Source organism: Corylus avellana, chromosome ca6, assembly GCF_901000735.1.
Source record: "Corylus avellana chromosome ca6, CavTom2PMs-1.0".
NCBI classification, from domain to species: Eukaryota; Viridiplantae; Streptophyta; class Magnoliopsida; order Fagales; family Betulaceae; genus Corylus; species Corylus avellana.
In genome coordinates, this window is record NC_081546.1 from 27,489,887 (window position 1) to 27,506,938 (window position 17,052).

The window sequence follows — 17,052 nt, forward strand, 5'->3', positions numbered from 1 at the left end:
GAAAGTGTTTATTGCAGTTGCTCTTCTTCCTTTTTTTCCTCGGATGGTCCCCAAATAAAGCTTCACATCTGAGGAAAATGATGGTGGAACACTTTTGTTCCCGGGAAAGCACTGAAAGTAAACCATATGAGGTACAATACATGTCATTTGAACTTTCACTCGAATTAGCATGATGGAGTTTTAAACAATTTTAGTAGTTTGTGTTTGACAATGAAACAGAAATCTGTTGCCAAGATAGACTTCACGGTCTATCTCGTTTTCTATTCTTCACGGTATTTGCCATCTTTTTTTTTTCTTTTTCCTCTTTCTTTCAGCTTTCTTACTGCATTAGTTTTCCTGTTTCTCTATTTGTGTTAGGTTTCATGAGCTAAACGCCAGTAGTGCAAAATTACTAGATAAGAAAAATTCAAAGATTCTGATGCATGAATTGTGAATAAATTGGCAATGTTTTGGTATCATAAGCAACGTACAGGGGCTTTACTTCACTTACAAAACTGGGTACAAACTTCATTTACACTACACAAAAAATTTCACTCTTTCTTTATTCATTTTTGTGCATTTCCCCTATGTCAATTCATACACCATGCACATAAAAACAAGATTTTATATGTATCTTTCAGAGATGTGGCAATTTTAGCAATTAATTCCACATTGCTTGGTGTCAGGTCCCTTGGTTTTTAACACAAATGGATCAATTCGGACCCAAAGCAAGGAGAAGATGGAAGCCAAAAGGATTGACCATATGACAACAATGGTTGGTGTCCGGTTCTGCCGCCCCATCAGACCTTTAAGGAATGGGTAGAGATGGACAATCACCCAGAATGCAAAGAAGAGCTTCCCAAATAGAGGTCCCCATGATTGGTATCCATTGTTTATGGCATCTGAGATCCCAGCAACAACTCCAACAAGGTTGATGATTAAGATTGTAGTTGGAGGGATTAGAAGGGTTGTCCATTTAAAGGTGTATAATTCTCCAAAATCCTCATCATCTGTTGCCTTGGATGTGACAGTGAAGTTAGTGTCAATTCCAGCTAAAACCTTCAGGAGACCTTGCACAACAGCAAAGAGATGTGCTGACACACCACCAATGACCCAGAATTGCTCGTTTCTCCACCATTCCTCCATGGTAACTCCGCTCCATCTCAGCTCAAGAATGCCCGTAATAAAGATTGACATGAACAGGGCAATGAAGTAGAGACTCGCAAAAGTGCTTATCTGGATTATGAAGCACATTGGGAAATTATTTTATCAGCAGACATAGCAAAAACACTTGAAACTCATTCTGGAGGTACAAACTTAATGATTCCATTTTTCTGATTTTCATAGGATTAAGGAATCTGTTAATTTCTCTTATATATAAGAAGACGGTTATAATTCATGTAATGTTCTGTGCCTTTAGATGCCATTAGGAAGTTCATAATCATCTTAGGTCTAAATATCTTCTAACTAATTATCATTCTTTGTTATAAAACAATGGCAGTTATAATCTTACCGGTGGCATGATGAATTTATCAGTGAGCAAGCAGATAGCAGGGAGGCTACAGTAGGCAAGAAGAGGCAAGGAGGTGAAGGGATAGACTGTTGTGTTGACGTAGGCAAATCTCTCGAGCCACTTGAGTTTCCCTTCCTTGTAGCCATACCAAACAGGGCAGTGGTGACTGAAAAAGATCTCAATGGAACCAAGTGCCCACCGAAGCACCTGGTTTAGCCTATCTGACAGGTTGATGGGAGCTGTACCCTTGAATGCAGGTCTCTTTGGCATACAGTATATAGACCTCCAACCACGACAATGCATCTTGAAACCCGAGAGGATATCCTCTGTGATTGATCCGTAGATCCAACCAAGCTGCACATACGAAAGTGACTCAATTCAGTTGTATACAACCACATCTACCATCTCTGCAAGCACTTGGAATTCATAGAAAAAAAATCTGGAGGCACATTTAATAGAATTGTTAAAATTACCTCAAGACCCCAATCCGTTTTGTCTTCATAGCCACAACTGATCACATGAATGGCTTCTTTGAGCAGGGCTGCCGGACTCGAGGAAGGAGGCACACCACCCTGTTCCATTAAGGTTGAAGTTACAAAAATTGCTGACTGCCCAAATTTCTTTTCGAAATTCATCTGGGACATCAATAGCTCCTTGTCATCGTCCATATCTACACAAATATGACTGCAAGTTAGTGAAGAAAAGATATCTGCTAGGGGGGAACAAATTCATACCGAGACGCATGTCAATTTAATGGATTTCAACTTTTTTAACAAGATAGAGCTCTCCAAAAACCTTGTAGGCTTGCACCATCTCCAGTTGCCCCGTCCTTAGCATACTTTTGCTTCTTGCGACGTCCAAAACATGGGCAGCAGTCACAGCTTACCATCTTTGGGCGCTTAGGACCTTTGGGAGGGTTATATCCATATAAAGCTTGCCTTCTGAAAACACATCCTGTGCCCACATATACAGGACCTTGAATTCCATCTAGACCTTTCATGTTGATCTGCATAAGCAAAGAGGTAATTAAGGAACCTTATCTCATCTCCTATTTGCACAATGCAGGAAATAATATGAGCAGGAAAATGTCATTTTAACAGTGAGATTCTAGCAGTGGCTTACATCAAAGAAGACTGTGTTTCTGTTGGCGTATCGATCGTTTGTATCAATGCCGTCGAATCTTTGAGGGAATTGGACATAGCAGACCTTCTTCCCAGTCTGGGGGTCCATCAAGAAACACATGGCCTCTCGCGCGGCTTTGCTGTTGTTGATATAGTGATCACAATCCAAGTTGAGAATGAAAGGGGCATTGGTGAGCACAGCAGAGACCCGAATCTGAAAAATCACAAAGCATCAAAAGAAGTATCGCATAAATATGAAATTTCTAAAGGTGAGGGAGTTTTGATCAAATAGAAGGCAAGAGGGTGCTTGAAAATTTTGTTACCAGAGCGTTCATGGCACCAGCTTTCTTGTGATGTTGAAAACCAGGCCTTTTCTCACGGGATACATAGACAAGACGAGGAAGCTCATTTCCTTCAGCATCAACTCCTCCACTGTGACCGAGAAACACCTGAATCATCCCAGGGTGATCCTTAGTATTGTTTCCTGGCCATGGCGTCCCATCTTGCATGATCCACCCCTCTGGAGGAACCTTCGTGGCTTTGGCCACAAGTGCATTTACCCTAACCTTGAATTCTTCATATTCTCTCTGCCAAACATCATAAAACCATAACTTAGTATGTTTAACGAAATCGCGGAAAGTGTTGAATCCTTACCATTGTTTTTTCTCTCGAAAAGTGTCTGTTTATGAGTATTGCGTTTGAAAAAGTTCTACCAAACGCTTAACGGTATTTTTAAAAATTACGTTTTTATTAACTGTTTTTTGAAATCGTTGTTTTTTCAAGCCACTCATTTTGAAACTGCTAAACCAAACCGACACTTGAACACTTTAGAATTGAATGGCATTGATGACGTTATGTAGTACAGACCTTCATAGCTCGACGCTCCTTAACAAAAGTAGGCTGAACCTTGTCCTTGAGATAATCAATCTTCTCTGCGAAGTACATTTCAGGGGCTCGAGGCTCTAGAGAAAATTTCTTGCAGAAAGGTACCCATTTGCGTGCAAATTCTGCAGTTTCAGACAAGGCTTCAAAGGTGAGCATGGAAGCACCATCATCAGAAATGTAGCATGAGATCTTATCAACCGGGTAATCCATGGCCAAGATTGAAAGAACTGTGTTAGCTGTAACAAGAGGAGGTTCCTTCATGGGATCCACAGTACTGACGAAGAGATCTACTGGAGACAGCTGATTTGGTTCACCCTCCCTCTCATACCTGCATTACATATGATTAAACCTTCATGATAAAACATCTTCACACATTTAGCTGCAGAATTTTAGCCTTGAAGCTCTTGAAAGATGTAAAATTGTACAACTTTAGCAATGTGCGATTACTTGTGTCATGGATCCAATTCAATTGGATCAACACCCGATTAACCATTGGAGTCAGTTTGGCCCTCATTTGGGTTCCATTATCTTCGTAATTTTATTGTCTGAATTATTAGCAATTTGAGTAACAAATGCGAGATAATCCCTATAAAACCTACCTACCTGAACAGTTTTTGAAAAGCCCGCTCACTTGTTAAGCAAGTAGATCCATAAAAGTTCTCTAAAATTATTAGAAATCTGGATCTGATTTATATGGCTAGCTACCAGAATGATTTCATGGTGGCTTAGGCTGTTAGGCATAAAGTACAATTTAACACTTTCTGGCTAGCCCAAAAAAGAAACAAAAAGAAACTTGTAAAACCCCGTTGAAGCTTTTTAATAATTACTTCTTTTTTTCTTTCTGTCTTTTCTCCCTTTATCCTTCTAATAAATCCCTTTGAAGCTATTATTATACTAAACCTTCTCTTCAATAACTGGTGTACCTGCTTATAGAACTTTTTGGAAAAGTTAATCTGATCTAGAGAACAGTGAAAAGAGGTCAAAATTGTTTCCAAAACACGATTAAGTTTGCAGGCTTAGATTGCGTTTGACACTGTGATCTCACAAACCAAAGTGTACGTTTAAATTAAATGGTTATTTTTAAATTACACGTTTTAAAATCGCAAACTTAAATATTTTTCCAAGCAAATTGGTATACCTGAGTGAAAGACGATCAAGGTAGGTCTCACGATCAATAGGGTACCATTTTGGGAACTGATCAAGGATCCATGAAAATGCAAACCAAATTTCACATATCACAGACGTTAACCAGAGCCCAAAGGCATCATGCACCGGATTCATAAGTCTATATCGGAGGAACAAGGACAAAACAAAAAGTCGGGCTACAATCACCATCCGATAAGGATTTATTTTGCTTGAAGCAATCGGTACTTTTCTCGACAGTGGCTGTCTAGCTTCATCAATCCTGCATCATCAGTTTAGAAAACGTTTGACATTGTGATTTCGTAAACTAAAAATGTTAATTTAAACTAAATGGTAAAAGATATATTGTTTGAGAGTACGCTATTAAAAAATTAAGATTTGAAAACGTGAAAAACATTAAAAAAAGTTGTTTTTAAAAACATTTGAAATTGCAAATCCAAACGGACGCACATGGCCATGTCAGGGTCAGTGTCATCCTGTTCAGGCCCCAGGTTGCCTTGCTGCATTTTCCAGTCATCCATCCTATCTTTCCAACCATCTTCTTTCTTTTCATCCCACCTTGCACTCCCTGTATTTTGCAAGCAGCTTCATGAATGAATATCCAAAAAGTTCACCAGATTTTTCCAAAAGAGGAGTGATCGATGGACCTACCAGGTTCAGAAACTGGATATGGATGCACTCGTTTATGCAACGAAGAAGAAAGCATCTGCTGATCTCCATGAGCATGAGATGAAATTGGAAATTCACCGCTCACCTGCATGCGTGCATGCAAATCACGTACAGTAATTAATTAAGAAGGAAGTGTACGTTGGATTGAAATCTAAGCAACATATATCATATTAATAACATTGATGATATATATATATATATAGTACTCTTAAGCTGTTTTCTTTCTTTACCGGTCGGGATCTTGCACCGGATATAACTGGTGGGATATGGGCATTTTCGTCATCTTCAGGTCCTCTTCCATAGCTCATCTTCCCATGAAGCATTGCTTCTACAATATGGTTATGCTTGTTGTTCCTCTCATCCTCCATCTTGAACTCATGCTCAATATCATCCACATCCTCTTCATCTTCATCTCCCTCCACCCTTGCGCTCCCTTCACAACATTTCCAACAACATTAAATAAATCAAAAGAAAATCACGATTGTACGTATTACGTGGCATTATATGACAGTCAGTTACCTTTGAGACGCTTGTATCTGGTTCTGCACTGAGGGCAAAGTTGGCTGCCTTCTCTTCTCTCATACTCATAGCAAGGCCGGCACACCGGAAAACCACACTCATTGCAGGCCACAAACAAATCTCCGTCAACCGTTAGCCCGACGTCATCGCCACAAATCTCACAGACCTGGCCATCCAAGTTCTTCAAAGGCTTGTGCTGCACGTACACCAAAACCACGAAAAACCCACGATTCATATATATCAGTCTAACACATGCACACACAAACAAACAAACTACAACCGTTATTTACCTCTTCATGGCCGTGGATGACGACGAGCTCGTTGCGGTTGTGAGATCCGGCGACAAGTCCGGCGCTGGCTTCCATGGTGTGTGAGAGAATGATGAGGTGAGGTGGTGAGAGAGGAGTGGGGGTTTCTTTTTTATGAATGAAGGGAAGGGGAAGAGAGAGAGCTTGGTGATCGTCGTCTCACCTAATGTGTCCACATAAAGGTGGTGTGTGTTGTTGGTTGCAGGGTCTCCATTGCCTTGAAGTTAAGCTTCCTCTATTTTTCAACTACCTTCCTTCAGGCTTTTTCCAACGACCACCTTGGTGTCTATTTTCTTTTAAATTAATTTTTAAATGGTTTTATTTTCTTTCATATATACACGCATTGCATATTTGCATGTGCACCATACTAATTCATATTTATATGATTATATCCCTCGATTAAGCCAAATAACTCTAATTGTACTTTGTACTTGGGGAAATTATGACCAGACTAAATGCTAGTGTAATCATTGTAATTGTCTGGAAGAACTCAATTGTTGTAAAAGTATGTTGTATTATTGACAAATTAATACAAGTCAAATGGCTTAAAAAAAATTACAACTAAAAAGGAGTATTATAATGGTTCAAAAGATGATTAGAATCTTCCTAGATTTACTTTCATTACATCTAACGGTTCAAATAAATGCAGAGATTTATGTTATCGAGGTAAATAATTTTAATTTTCAACATGTCAAAGTCAAATCCACTTGCCTCATTAACATACAAACATCTGCATTTATTTGGACCGTTGGATGAATGTAATTAAGGGCTCAAATTTAATCTCATATTTTAAAAAATCTTAAGAAATCTCAATCCTCAAAAGAGAAATGTTAGAAACTACACTTTTATTATACTTTGTTGACGTGGAACATTCAATCAATCAATGTACGTTAAAAAAAAAAAACTAAAGAATTAACTGTGTCACATTAATAAAATGAAATAAAAGTGTAGTGCGTAGCATTACCCAGTTCAAACTTATAATTTGTGTTATAATAATGCAAATTGTGCGGAAAAAGATAGACTTCTAATGAAACTTTAATCTACTGGGTCAAAAATCCTACTTTACTTTAACCTTTTCAAAAGAAAACTTTCCATAAAAATGAAACATTCTTGTATTTTGAGTACAACTTAAAAAAAAAAAAAAAAAATCTCTTTTATCTTTTTCTTTTCTTTTTCTTTTTCTTTCTTTTGATGGATAATTGCACACAAATATCAAAATGAGCTACGTACCGCAAGCTGATTAATTAGTTTAAAAATATCTTATAATCTTTTCACAGCTAGCTAGTTGACAGGAGGTGACATGCAGGAGGGAGCTCAATATATGCTGAAGAAATTCCCAAGTACATTGAAAGTATAGAAAAAATCTCATTGTTTGCAATTCTTGAACATGAAGATTCAAAGAATAATTAAATTTCTATCAACATTCCCCTCTCTTGATTATAATTTTGAGATAACGGGATTTTTTTTTCTTTCACATCAAATGAAAACAATCGGCTATCCCAAGTGGAGTCACTCAAAAGCAATAATTCCTAATTAGACTCGGGTCAAATATGTTGTGGTCACATCCCACACCTATGAATTTTTTTTTTTTTTCCAGAAAATATATTATACTCTAATAATATGCTATAAATTTTGGGGCAAAGTTTTCTCTAAATTGGATATAAAAAGAAATTTTTCGAATACAGTCTATTGAATTGACATCAGTTCTTAAAGTACATAAAAATCACATGCTTACTACAAATATATGTGAGAATTAAATAATAACAATTTGAAAGAAAACTTTGTTCTAAATTTTGGAGGTGATTGATTTTATTATTTAGCTATTGCAATTTGTTTTTGTTTTTCTTTTTTGGGGTGGACGATGATTCTTCTAGAAGAATCATGGGGTTTTGAATTCCTGCCTCGGTCGTTTCTTACCTAAACCGTGACACCTTAAATTGTCAACAAACTTTGATTTGTTTTAGGATAAGCAGTTGCAATATTTGGAAAGTGAAACATTTTCCAGGAATTACATTTCCGCTGCCTATCCCTCCTGTCCTAGCATAGGTCCCAATGAACTAGTGCAAAGAGAAATAGCTGAATTAGACACATGGGAGAGAGACACAGAGATCCTTCGATGGGAGAGGCCAAAGAGCTGCCTTATTTGCCATTCTAGCTAGTAGCAATTTATGTTTAGGTGTTGGGTTTGAGTCGTATTGAGGTATTAGTATAAAATTATATAGGGTCACCACTAACTTGGCCTATTTAACCTTAACCCGCTAATTTTATATTGAATTTGTATTGGATTTACGGATTATATTAAAAATTGTCAGTCTTTATGTCGCGTATAGGATTTGGTTGATCATGTCGAGGTATGAGTTTGAAACTATATAGGTCAATTTTAATCTCACCCATTTAATATAACGAGTCAGATCCATCAATTATAACCTGCTAATTTCGTGTCGGATTCATGGGTTGTATAAAAAATTACCAACCCTACTATGGCAAAGGGCCTCAACAATGTTATTTTAGAGGATCATTCGCGTCTGCCTTCGCTCAATTAAGGCATACCTATAGAGTGGCAATTAAAACCTTTCATCTCTGAAGTTCCCCTTCATCTAAACCTCATCCCAATTTAGCATTTCTATAAAGTTAATTATAGTACTAATTGGCCTGCACATAACCTTGCCAGATGGTCTGCCTCTACTAACTAAAATAAAAAGCATTCTCATTTCTTTCCGCCCGTCATTGTGGTTTCTATTACTGATATCAATCAACCCCCATAGATAGCTTTGCCCCTTTCATTTTTCATTTTCTTTCTTTTCTTTTGTGTATCATTCGCTCAATGAAAAAAAAATGACAGCCAAATGCCTAGTTGACACTCTACCATCTGCCAACCGAAATACATAGAAAATAGTATTGCATCATCGATCCATTGCTTTCAAAGCCTCAGCAGTGAATTTGTGACATGAGAAGAATATGAAACACCACCATGCTTGCAATGTAAGAACTTAGAAACGAAGCCAAGCCAAATCGTTAGGTAGGTAAGTTGAAGTCTCTCTATCTGGAAAGAGTAGCCGCTCCTACTTGTACATGTAATATACGTGACTTAATGAATTTCTATATAACCTCCAAATCTTTGGACACGCACATGCAAAAGGGTTGGCACAATAGAGAGTTGTCCTTACATTTTCATTTGAATGGACCAATTCCTATGGGATTTAAAATATGCCTTCCTTGAATAAGGTAAGGAACCTTATTCGGCCCAAACTAGCTAGGATGCTATAGTCACTATAGAAAATGGGGAAGTTATGTCTCCTTTCGGGTCGGGATTTCTTACAATCTTTTACCCGGAGGAGTGGAGGATGATATAGGATAGTGACCACCACCCCCCACCCCGCCCCTTCTAAGAGAAGTCAAAATGGTCCGATCACACTTTTGTTCTAACGGGAGTGCGAACGGTCTATTCAGGAATCTTAGCCGAATTGTTTGGACACACCCACGTTCTATTGGGGGAATGCAATTGCGATTGTCCAATCAACACCACTTGAGCAGACTTTCATCTGGTGTTCAACAATGAAAGTATAAAAGAAAAGGATTGTCAAACATACAAGAATCCCACCTCAATTTCCATCCAAATTTCGTTCTAATTTCAAAATGAATTGTTTCATTTTTAAATTTGATTATTCTTTTATCAAACGCTTCCACTACATCATAGGGGATTGTAAGAGGCTCCTAATGGTGTCTACTTGCCCGAGCAAATTAAGCAACTAAGCAAGAACCCATCGGAGCCTCTCACAATCGCCTACCCGAGGGCAGAGAAAAAGGCAATTATAAGGAATCTCCAACTATAGGAGATCCCGATCCTCTGTATTCAGCCAAAAGAATGATATATTATCCATTAACATCAACACAATCAAGTGTTCTACCCGGCGTCACTCTGGTAATGAGCCAAGATGGAGCCAATACTGTCAAAACATAAATTACAGCAGCTCATTGACATGAAAGACCTCAAAGAAGCTCCAACAGGATTAACCAGAGAGAAAGACTTCGAAGAATACAAGAGGAAAACACGATAGCAAACAGTACCCACATATATAGATGAAGAAAAAAATCTCAATCTCCTTCCCCTACAAACGTGTTCTCCTTCCAGAATTATTCAAGAACATGGCAACTATCAAAATATAGCCACCGCTGCAGAAGTGCAAATTGCTTATACACTAAAATTGAAAAAATATTAAAAAATTAAAAAATTGATTGCCACCAAATAAGAAGACGTTTTAAGTGACATACTAAAAGCAACAGCATATTCTACATCCTACAGGTGTGACCCTCTTCCTGAAAATTGGCGGTTGATCTATCATCTATGGTTAAAGGTCCTTCTCCATAGTTAATATCTAAGGGCCACAGTTAATATCTTAAGAGTGGCAGTTCATGTTGAAGTGTCAGGTATAAATCATGTTAAAATGCAAGTATAAAACTATTTAAATCATCTATAACTCAATTTATTTAATTAAACGGGTTAAACCTTTCAACTCTAATCCGCTAATTTCATGTTTGATTTATATCAAATTTATGAGTTACGTCAAAAATTGCCAAATTCTAAATCTTGCATGTCGAGTTCAGATCATGTTGAGACATAAGTATAAAACTATATAAGTCAACCCTAATCCGACCAATTTAAGTATGCGAGTCAAGCTCCTCAACCTCAACCTGCTAATTTCGTGTTGAGTTCACAGATTATGTCAAAAATTATTAGTCCTATCCAGTAGTTGTGATATTGACAACATGCTGTTATGAGACATGCACCTAACAGCTTGGTAACCAGCCTCCATAAGAAATATTTGGGATGAGATTAGCCCATTAATTGCACATAACCCAACTGCTTCGCTTCCAAAACTTATGATAGACTGAAAAGGTAGCTTATATGATCTACAATAATGCTATACAAGATTTCTGGGATCCCCAATCTAGCTGAAGAATAAAAATGAAGATCACAGAGTACCTGTTCTATCTCTAAAACCCCACAAGAAACTTTCAAACGCACTCAAACACTAGCCGAGACTTCATCTACTGCTGACTTATCTCTTTTCTTTGGTGGTTCTTGAGCTTTTAGTTGAATAGCCTTATTTGGAACCAAAACTATGAACATATTTCTGTCACGTAAGTTTTTCGCCTCCTCAGTTGCAAGCTGCATTTCAACCAAACAGGAGATACAGAAATTACAATAACCTCAAAAAAAATATATAACCAAAGTTACAGTATTGGCATAGACTGTGAAAACAGAAAGAGATGAAGCTAGTGGGTTAAAGATGTCTGAAACTAAGAGAGAAAATTAATGTTACTCTTTATACTCATTTATCACACTCATTTCACTCCGGCTGACATAAAGTGTTTTCAAGTGGCTTCTCATGTTAGCCACTAAAAACACATTACATCAACCGGTGTGAAAAGAGCGTGAAAAATAGTATTACTCATGAGAAAATCACGACAAATAAGTAAACTAAAAATATCCAAACAAAAGAAGACTGCTCAAGGTCACAGATTAAAAAAAAAAAAAAAAAAAAAAGATTCTTAAAACCACATTCCTTTAAGCCACATTTACTCTACTATGTTTTTAATTGGTCCAAAATGCGAAAAATGACTATACCCCAGTGATAGTCCTGCTGCTACCAATAGATTCCCCCAACCCTAATGAAAGTAATCATCAAAACTAGGTCTAGTACAATCTCTTGGGACCATACCAACAGGCTAACTGGAACCTTCTCATTATGAAGTTTTAGTTTCAGCAAATATCCCAAGAAAAAGAACCAGGCACAATAGGAAGGAGTTAAAGGGAGGGTTTTAAAGAAGACTGAACCCAGCCAATCAGACCAAGCCAACTCTAGTTATCCATCACTTCACCATTTGAATATTCTTTTGAACCTGAACAGGCCCATTTCATTTGGCACAGCATTCGAAAATGTGTGCAGCATAGTTTGCCTGTAAACCACACCACATTTACTTTCAACTAACATTTGTTGAATACATGGTGGTCAAGCATTTATTTGAAAAAATCACATTTTGGGATTTCGTCTTCCAATGTTTTGCAAAAACCACACCACATCAGCCTGTTGCAATGGTTCATTCCAAGATGGAATCCTGAACCACATCACATAAGCCTTTTGCAATGGTTCATTCCAACAAGATGGGAATCCGAGGGGGGGAACTATTTGACTTCCTAGGTATCCAAACATGGCCAATATATGATGCAAGTTGATGCCAATCACCAAAGTCGGTTTCTAATATTGTGACAGTGGGAAGTTAAGGAAGAAACTCTGGATCAGGAGCAGAACCAAATTGCACAAAAAGGGCATGATTGCTTCAGCATGAAGCATGAAAAAAACAAAATAATTCACTCATAAAATTATACCATTAGACAAGAAACCATTTCTGAATAATGATCACCTAGAGCTCCGTATGTGAAATAGGGTTGCACCAACATTAGGTAAGTACTAATTTACTGCATCGATCCTATAACTAAGGTCAAATCATAATGAAATCTCAAGATTACATCCTATTTCAGATAAATGCACTGGATTTTCCAACTGAACTCCACCAGGCTATCTACAAAAAATAATAAAAGAAAAGAACTCTAATTGATGAGTACTTAATTGTTATCAGCGATTTGATATATTTAGAATTTCAGCCAAAAGGCACTGTAGTTGAAAGCAACTTTGAATTGGTTTCCACTTTTAGTAGACAGCCGAGATGGGTAGACCTGGTCTTGCCTATTTCAGGAATTTTAGACATTAAAGATTTCCAAACTAAACAGAATAGTCAACTGTTTGACTAGATCTCCAGTGATAAACACGGTGTACACAATATATAATATACTTGGTCATGACAGAATATATGCCCACTTATGTTTTAACAAAAAAAAAAAAAAAAGACAGAATATAAACCTATATTATGAGTACCTCCCCAACATCATTCTGGAATCGTCTAATAAGCTCAATGGCCATATTCCTGAACTCGTTTTCACGACCTTTCAGGTTCACTATAACCTTAACCTGCATGATTTGATATCTCAAACTGTTCAAATCATAAAGACAATTTTAATATGCATAGCCACACACTAACATCATAAGAAAATTCCAGCAACCTTGTCACCATCGTTCAAAAACTTCTTTGCAGCTCTCAAACGCACAGAATAGTCATGTTGATCAATATTGTAACTGCAAAGAAAATCATTTAACAAATTAGGAGTTTCAGTCCTAGTACGTTAAGTAAGAATCAATGAGTCTCCCTCGCCCGATCTCTCTAATTAGTTATGAGACTGCCTGAAGTGAAGCTTTATGGAAGAAAGGAGGAAAATGCCAGGCTAGTAGTAAAGGCCTTACTCAAACATATGGGATAGATTACAAGGAGGCGTTATGTGAGTTGGTGTGTGTCATTCTGTGAGTGACAGAAGGAATAATAGTCCTTTATACCTTTAAGGTATCTCAACCTACCTAAAATCCAAAACAAAGATAGGGTGTAGCATCCACCCACCTTAGATGAGCCTTTCCTTCATAGTAATAAACCTTTTTGCATGACAGAATTCCAGCCATGACTTTTTGGTGTTCTGATTAAAATTAGATAACTAGACAATCATGGTGAAAATGTGCCTTTAGAATTTTCATGAAATAGAACTGCATATATAAATCCATTATAATATTGAATACTATTGATCTTATAAAAAAGTTGAATATAGATAAATACAGACCTTAGTGAGCAACCACCAAAAAAAGAAATTAAAGAAAGATATAACTGAAAGAATCATAAATGAAACTGACAACACATACCCCATTTTCAGCTCCTTCAAGTCCATACGATTGGCTAGCATTTAAGAGCACACTTAGGTCAATAACTTTTCTGAAATCTGAGAAACATAAATCAGAGAAAATCAGCAAACTCTAATTAGGGAAGGCATTCACCAGCACTTTTCTTCTGCTGTTCTCTTTTCTTCTTTTGCTGCTCATATTTATATTTACTGAAAAGAGATAAAAGATAAAAAAATATTAAGAGACTTTAATGTCCAATAACCCTCAAGATAAACATAAAAGGAAAAAAGATTAGAGGTAAAAATTGAATTAAAATATATGTATAGAAATTGAACAGTCATTTCTTCATAGGTGATAACCAAGACATGACATCCGAGTCCAAGGGTAATAATCTTCCATTTTTAACTTTTGCCCTTCCGATATTAATGTTATTTCTGCCTTGCAAATCCAAGCAACAAATGGCAATTCTTCCCATCATAAGAACAGGGCAGAGAAATCATGGGCCACGGAGCATACACGCCCTTAGACTGTTTATATTTCATGTGAACAGAGAAGAGAATCTTCCAATTATCTACACTAATGAAGGCTACCTTGGTTTTTTAGCAAACCATAAATCACCCATCATGTAGATATGCAAGGCTTCCTATTTTCATTTACTGCTTAGCACTTGAAACATTGGTCAATGTCCTTCTGAACTATAGATAAATTATAAACACACATGAATTAAATCCAATTATTTCCATTCCATAAGGTTGACACGCAAATATAACTTGAATTTTTTTTAGTGGATATATAAAAGCAGAACTAAGTCTTTCTTAAATAAAAAGATAAAAACAAAGATAAAATATAAGACTTCTTCCAAATATATATAGCGAAAGACTTCGTACTTGTAATCCATTATTTTGAGAACCGGAGGATCTGCATCTGGGGACAATATAACCTGCAAAAGATACAAGTAGAAATAAGTTCCTGCATAAATGAATAACAATATCCATATGTTCACTCCAGAAGCTCAAAAAGAAAACCTTCATTCTCCTACAGAGAAAGCAACACATTGAAAATAAGTTAAAACCGTATTCCTTCACTGCTGTGTGTCACACATTCAGTAAATTAGCTGACCAGCAGTATGGGCTTCAGGAGAACATTAATTCATTGAGGATGACATTTGACTCCGTATTTCAATAAGTAAACAAGAATACCTAGTTCATGGTTCCTATACCAACTTAAAGGTTTCCGTTCTACAAAGTTATTGAAGTTCCGTACATTTATACTGAAGACAAGCAAACCAGAAGTAAATATTGGAGGCCAAGCATGACCTGATCAGCTGATGCATGTCACAAAGATGAAAGGAGAATCTATTATCAAGCAATATTCCATCACAGACATGGTGATGCCATTACATGTGAATCCTAGAAGTAACTCGTGATGGATTTCACTATCCTCATTCATGTTTTAGCCAATAATTTCTAAAAAAATCAATGGTTGAGAACAAATTAAGATTAAGATTCATTTTCTTTTCTTTTCTAATTGCTAAGATACCCATAAACCTAGTGGCCTTGAACCAACAACCTCACCCTCCACCATGTTTCTATAGGAGAAGGAATTATCATTTGAGCTATAGCTCATAGGTTAAATTAATAAGAACATGGGCATTTCATAAAACCAAACAATAGCAACCCAATTACCCAAACGGCTAACATCCCTGAAACTGAACAAGAACCATTACCTCAATTAAAAGAAGAAGACAGGACAAATGCAATAGTTCTTCAACCATTAACTCATCCAAAATACAAATTATTAACAATGATCCTTGAGACACGCCATCATAAACATTCACTTAACACAAACACATAGAAACTCGTGGTCATGAGTCTTTCCGCCCACAAAAATTGGTCATTCAATAAAGCTATGTGACCGCAACATCAAAATCTTAATTTAAAACGCAAAAAAAATAATATATAAAAAAACAATAAAAAATAGTTTTCCACAACTTTCTGCCAATAAAATTACTTTTTAACAAGCAAAGAAATAAGTTCAAGTGAGATTACAACATACCAGATCAAGCTCAGCATCAACAGCCATTTGAATAGCCTCACTTTTAGGCACCACTCCTACCTACGAATACAACAAAAAACCTCCCAACCATCACATAAGCTCAGTAATCAAGAACTATAATTACGCATAAAAGCTCCACAAAAGATCATATTTTGCAATTTCCCCCGCTTTCCCGCATTTTCTCAGCCACCAAACGAACATACACAAAACAAAAACCAAAAAAAAAAAATACACCCACTCACCATATTCTGCTTGTCATCAATTAGCCTCACAATATCTGACCTATTTCAAAACCAAACAGCCCAGCTTCAATCTCAATTCAATCGAACTCCACCACACACACACACACATACACATAACCGTAAGTACCTAATGGTGGAGATGTCAAGGGCTTGATCTTCCTCGGAGTCGCTCTTCCGGAACCGCTTAGAATTTCCGGAGCCGGAGGGGCGGAAACCACCTCCGTAGCGGGCGGTGATGGAGTGACTGAGACTTGAGGAGACAGAGATGGAGTTCGACTTGATGGCATTAAGATTGCAGACGAGGCGGACTCCGAAGAGCTTGGATTCGAGTGGTGACGGTGTCGTTTTGGTGCACGTCCGGGTCGGGAGTGGCTTGAAGGGAAAGCTGCTGGTAATCCCAGCCATGGCGTATTGGGTGAGAGTGTGAGACTTCCACGCCGGGAGTTTGGCGCATAATTGAGACGCTCTTATCCACAATATTTTTTGACTTTTGGCGTGCGGGTGATTGGAATGGGCTAGACCGGGTCGGGTTACCGAATTTTTATTATTACAAAATTTTGGTCCAAATTAAAATAATTTTCTTAATAAATTGAATTAATAATTATATGTTTTGTTAATTTTATTAAAAATGAATGTAATTCTCACATTTAATATAATAAATTAAAGAAAATTCTTTCAATTTAATGTAAAGAAAAATTTGTTAAATACTTAATTAATAAATATGAATTTTTTTTTGATAAAATATGAATTATAGAGATGCTACTTACTTTTATCCAATCTATTGTCAACAACTAAAATTTCACAGTTATAGAATTCTTAGAGCCTGATTAAAAT

At 36.9% G+C, this 17,052-nt stretch overlaps 2 protein-coding genes across 2 annotated transcripts; both read right to left on the minus strand.

The window, feature by feature from the left end:
* Positions 1-403: 403 nt before the first annotated feature.
* On the minus strand, positions 404-6,220 carry LOC132184106 (cellulose synthase A catalytic subunit 7 [UDP-forming]). The gene is made up of 13 exons (XM_059597604.1): positions 6,120-6,220; positions 5,830-6,025; positions 5,541-5,743; positions 5,293-5,395; positions 5,092-5,209; positions 4,637-4,903; positions 3,481-3,826; positions 2,937-3,200; positions 2,615-2,827; positions 2,288-2,498; positions 1,966-2,162; positions 1,493-1,846; positions 404-1,215 (listed from the first exon to the last, which is right to left on the minus strand). Exons 1-13 carry the CDS (start codon positions 6,192-6,194, stop codon positions 634-636), a joined length of 3,129 nt encoding a protein of 1,042 aa, XP_059453587.1. The 5' UTR covers positions 6,195-6,220; the 3' UTR covers positions 404-633.
* A 4,763-nt stretch (positions 6,221-10,983) lies between these two features.
* LOC132184845 (translation initiation factor IF3-4, chloroplastic) lies at positions 10,984-16,676 on the minus strand. The gene is made up of 9 exons (XM_059598623.1): positions 16,346-16,676; positions 16,219-16,258; positions 15,977-16,036; positions 14,809-14,861; positions 14,075-14,130; positions 13,943-13,976; positions 13,261-13,333; positions 13,076-13,168; positions 10,984-11,307 (listed from the first exon to the last, which is right to left on the minus strand). Exons 1-9 carry the CDS (start codon positions 16,621-16,623, stop codon positions 11,164-11,166), a joined length of 831 nt encoding a protein of 276 aa, XP_059454606.1. The 5' UTR covers positions 16,624-16,676; the 3' UTR covers positions 10,984-11,163.
* Positions 16,677-17,052: the final 376 nt, after the last annotated feature.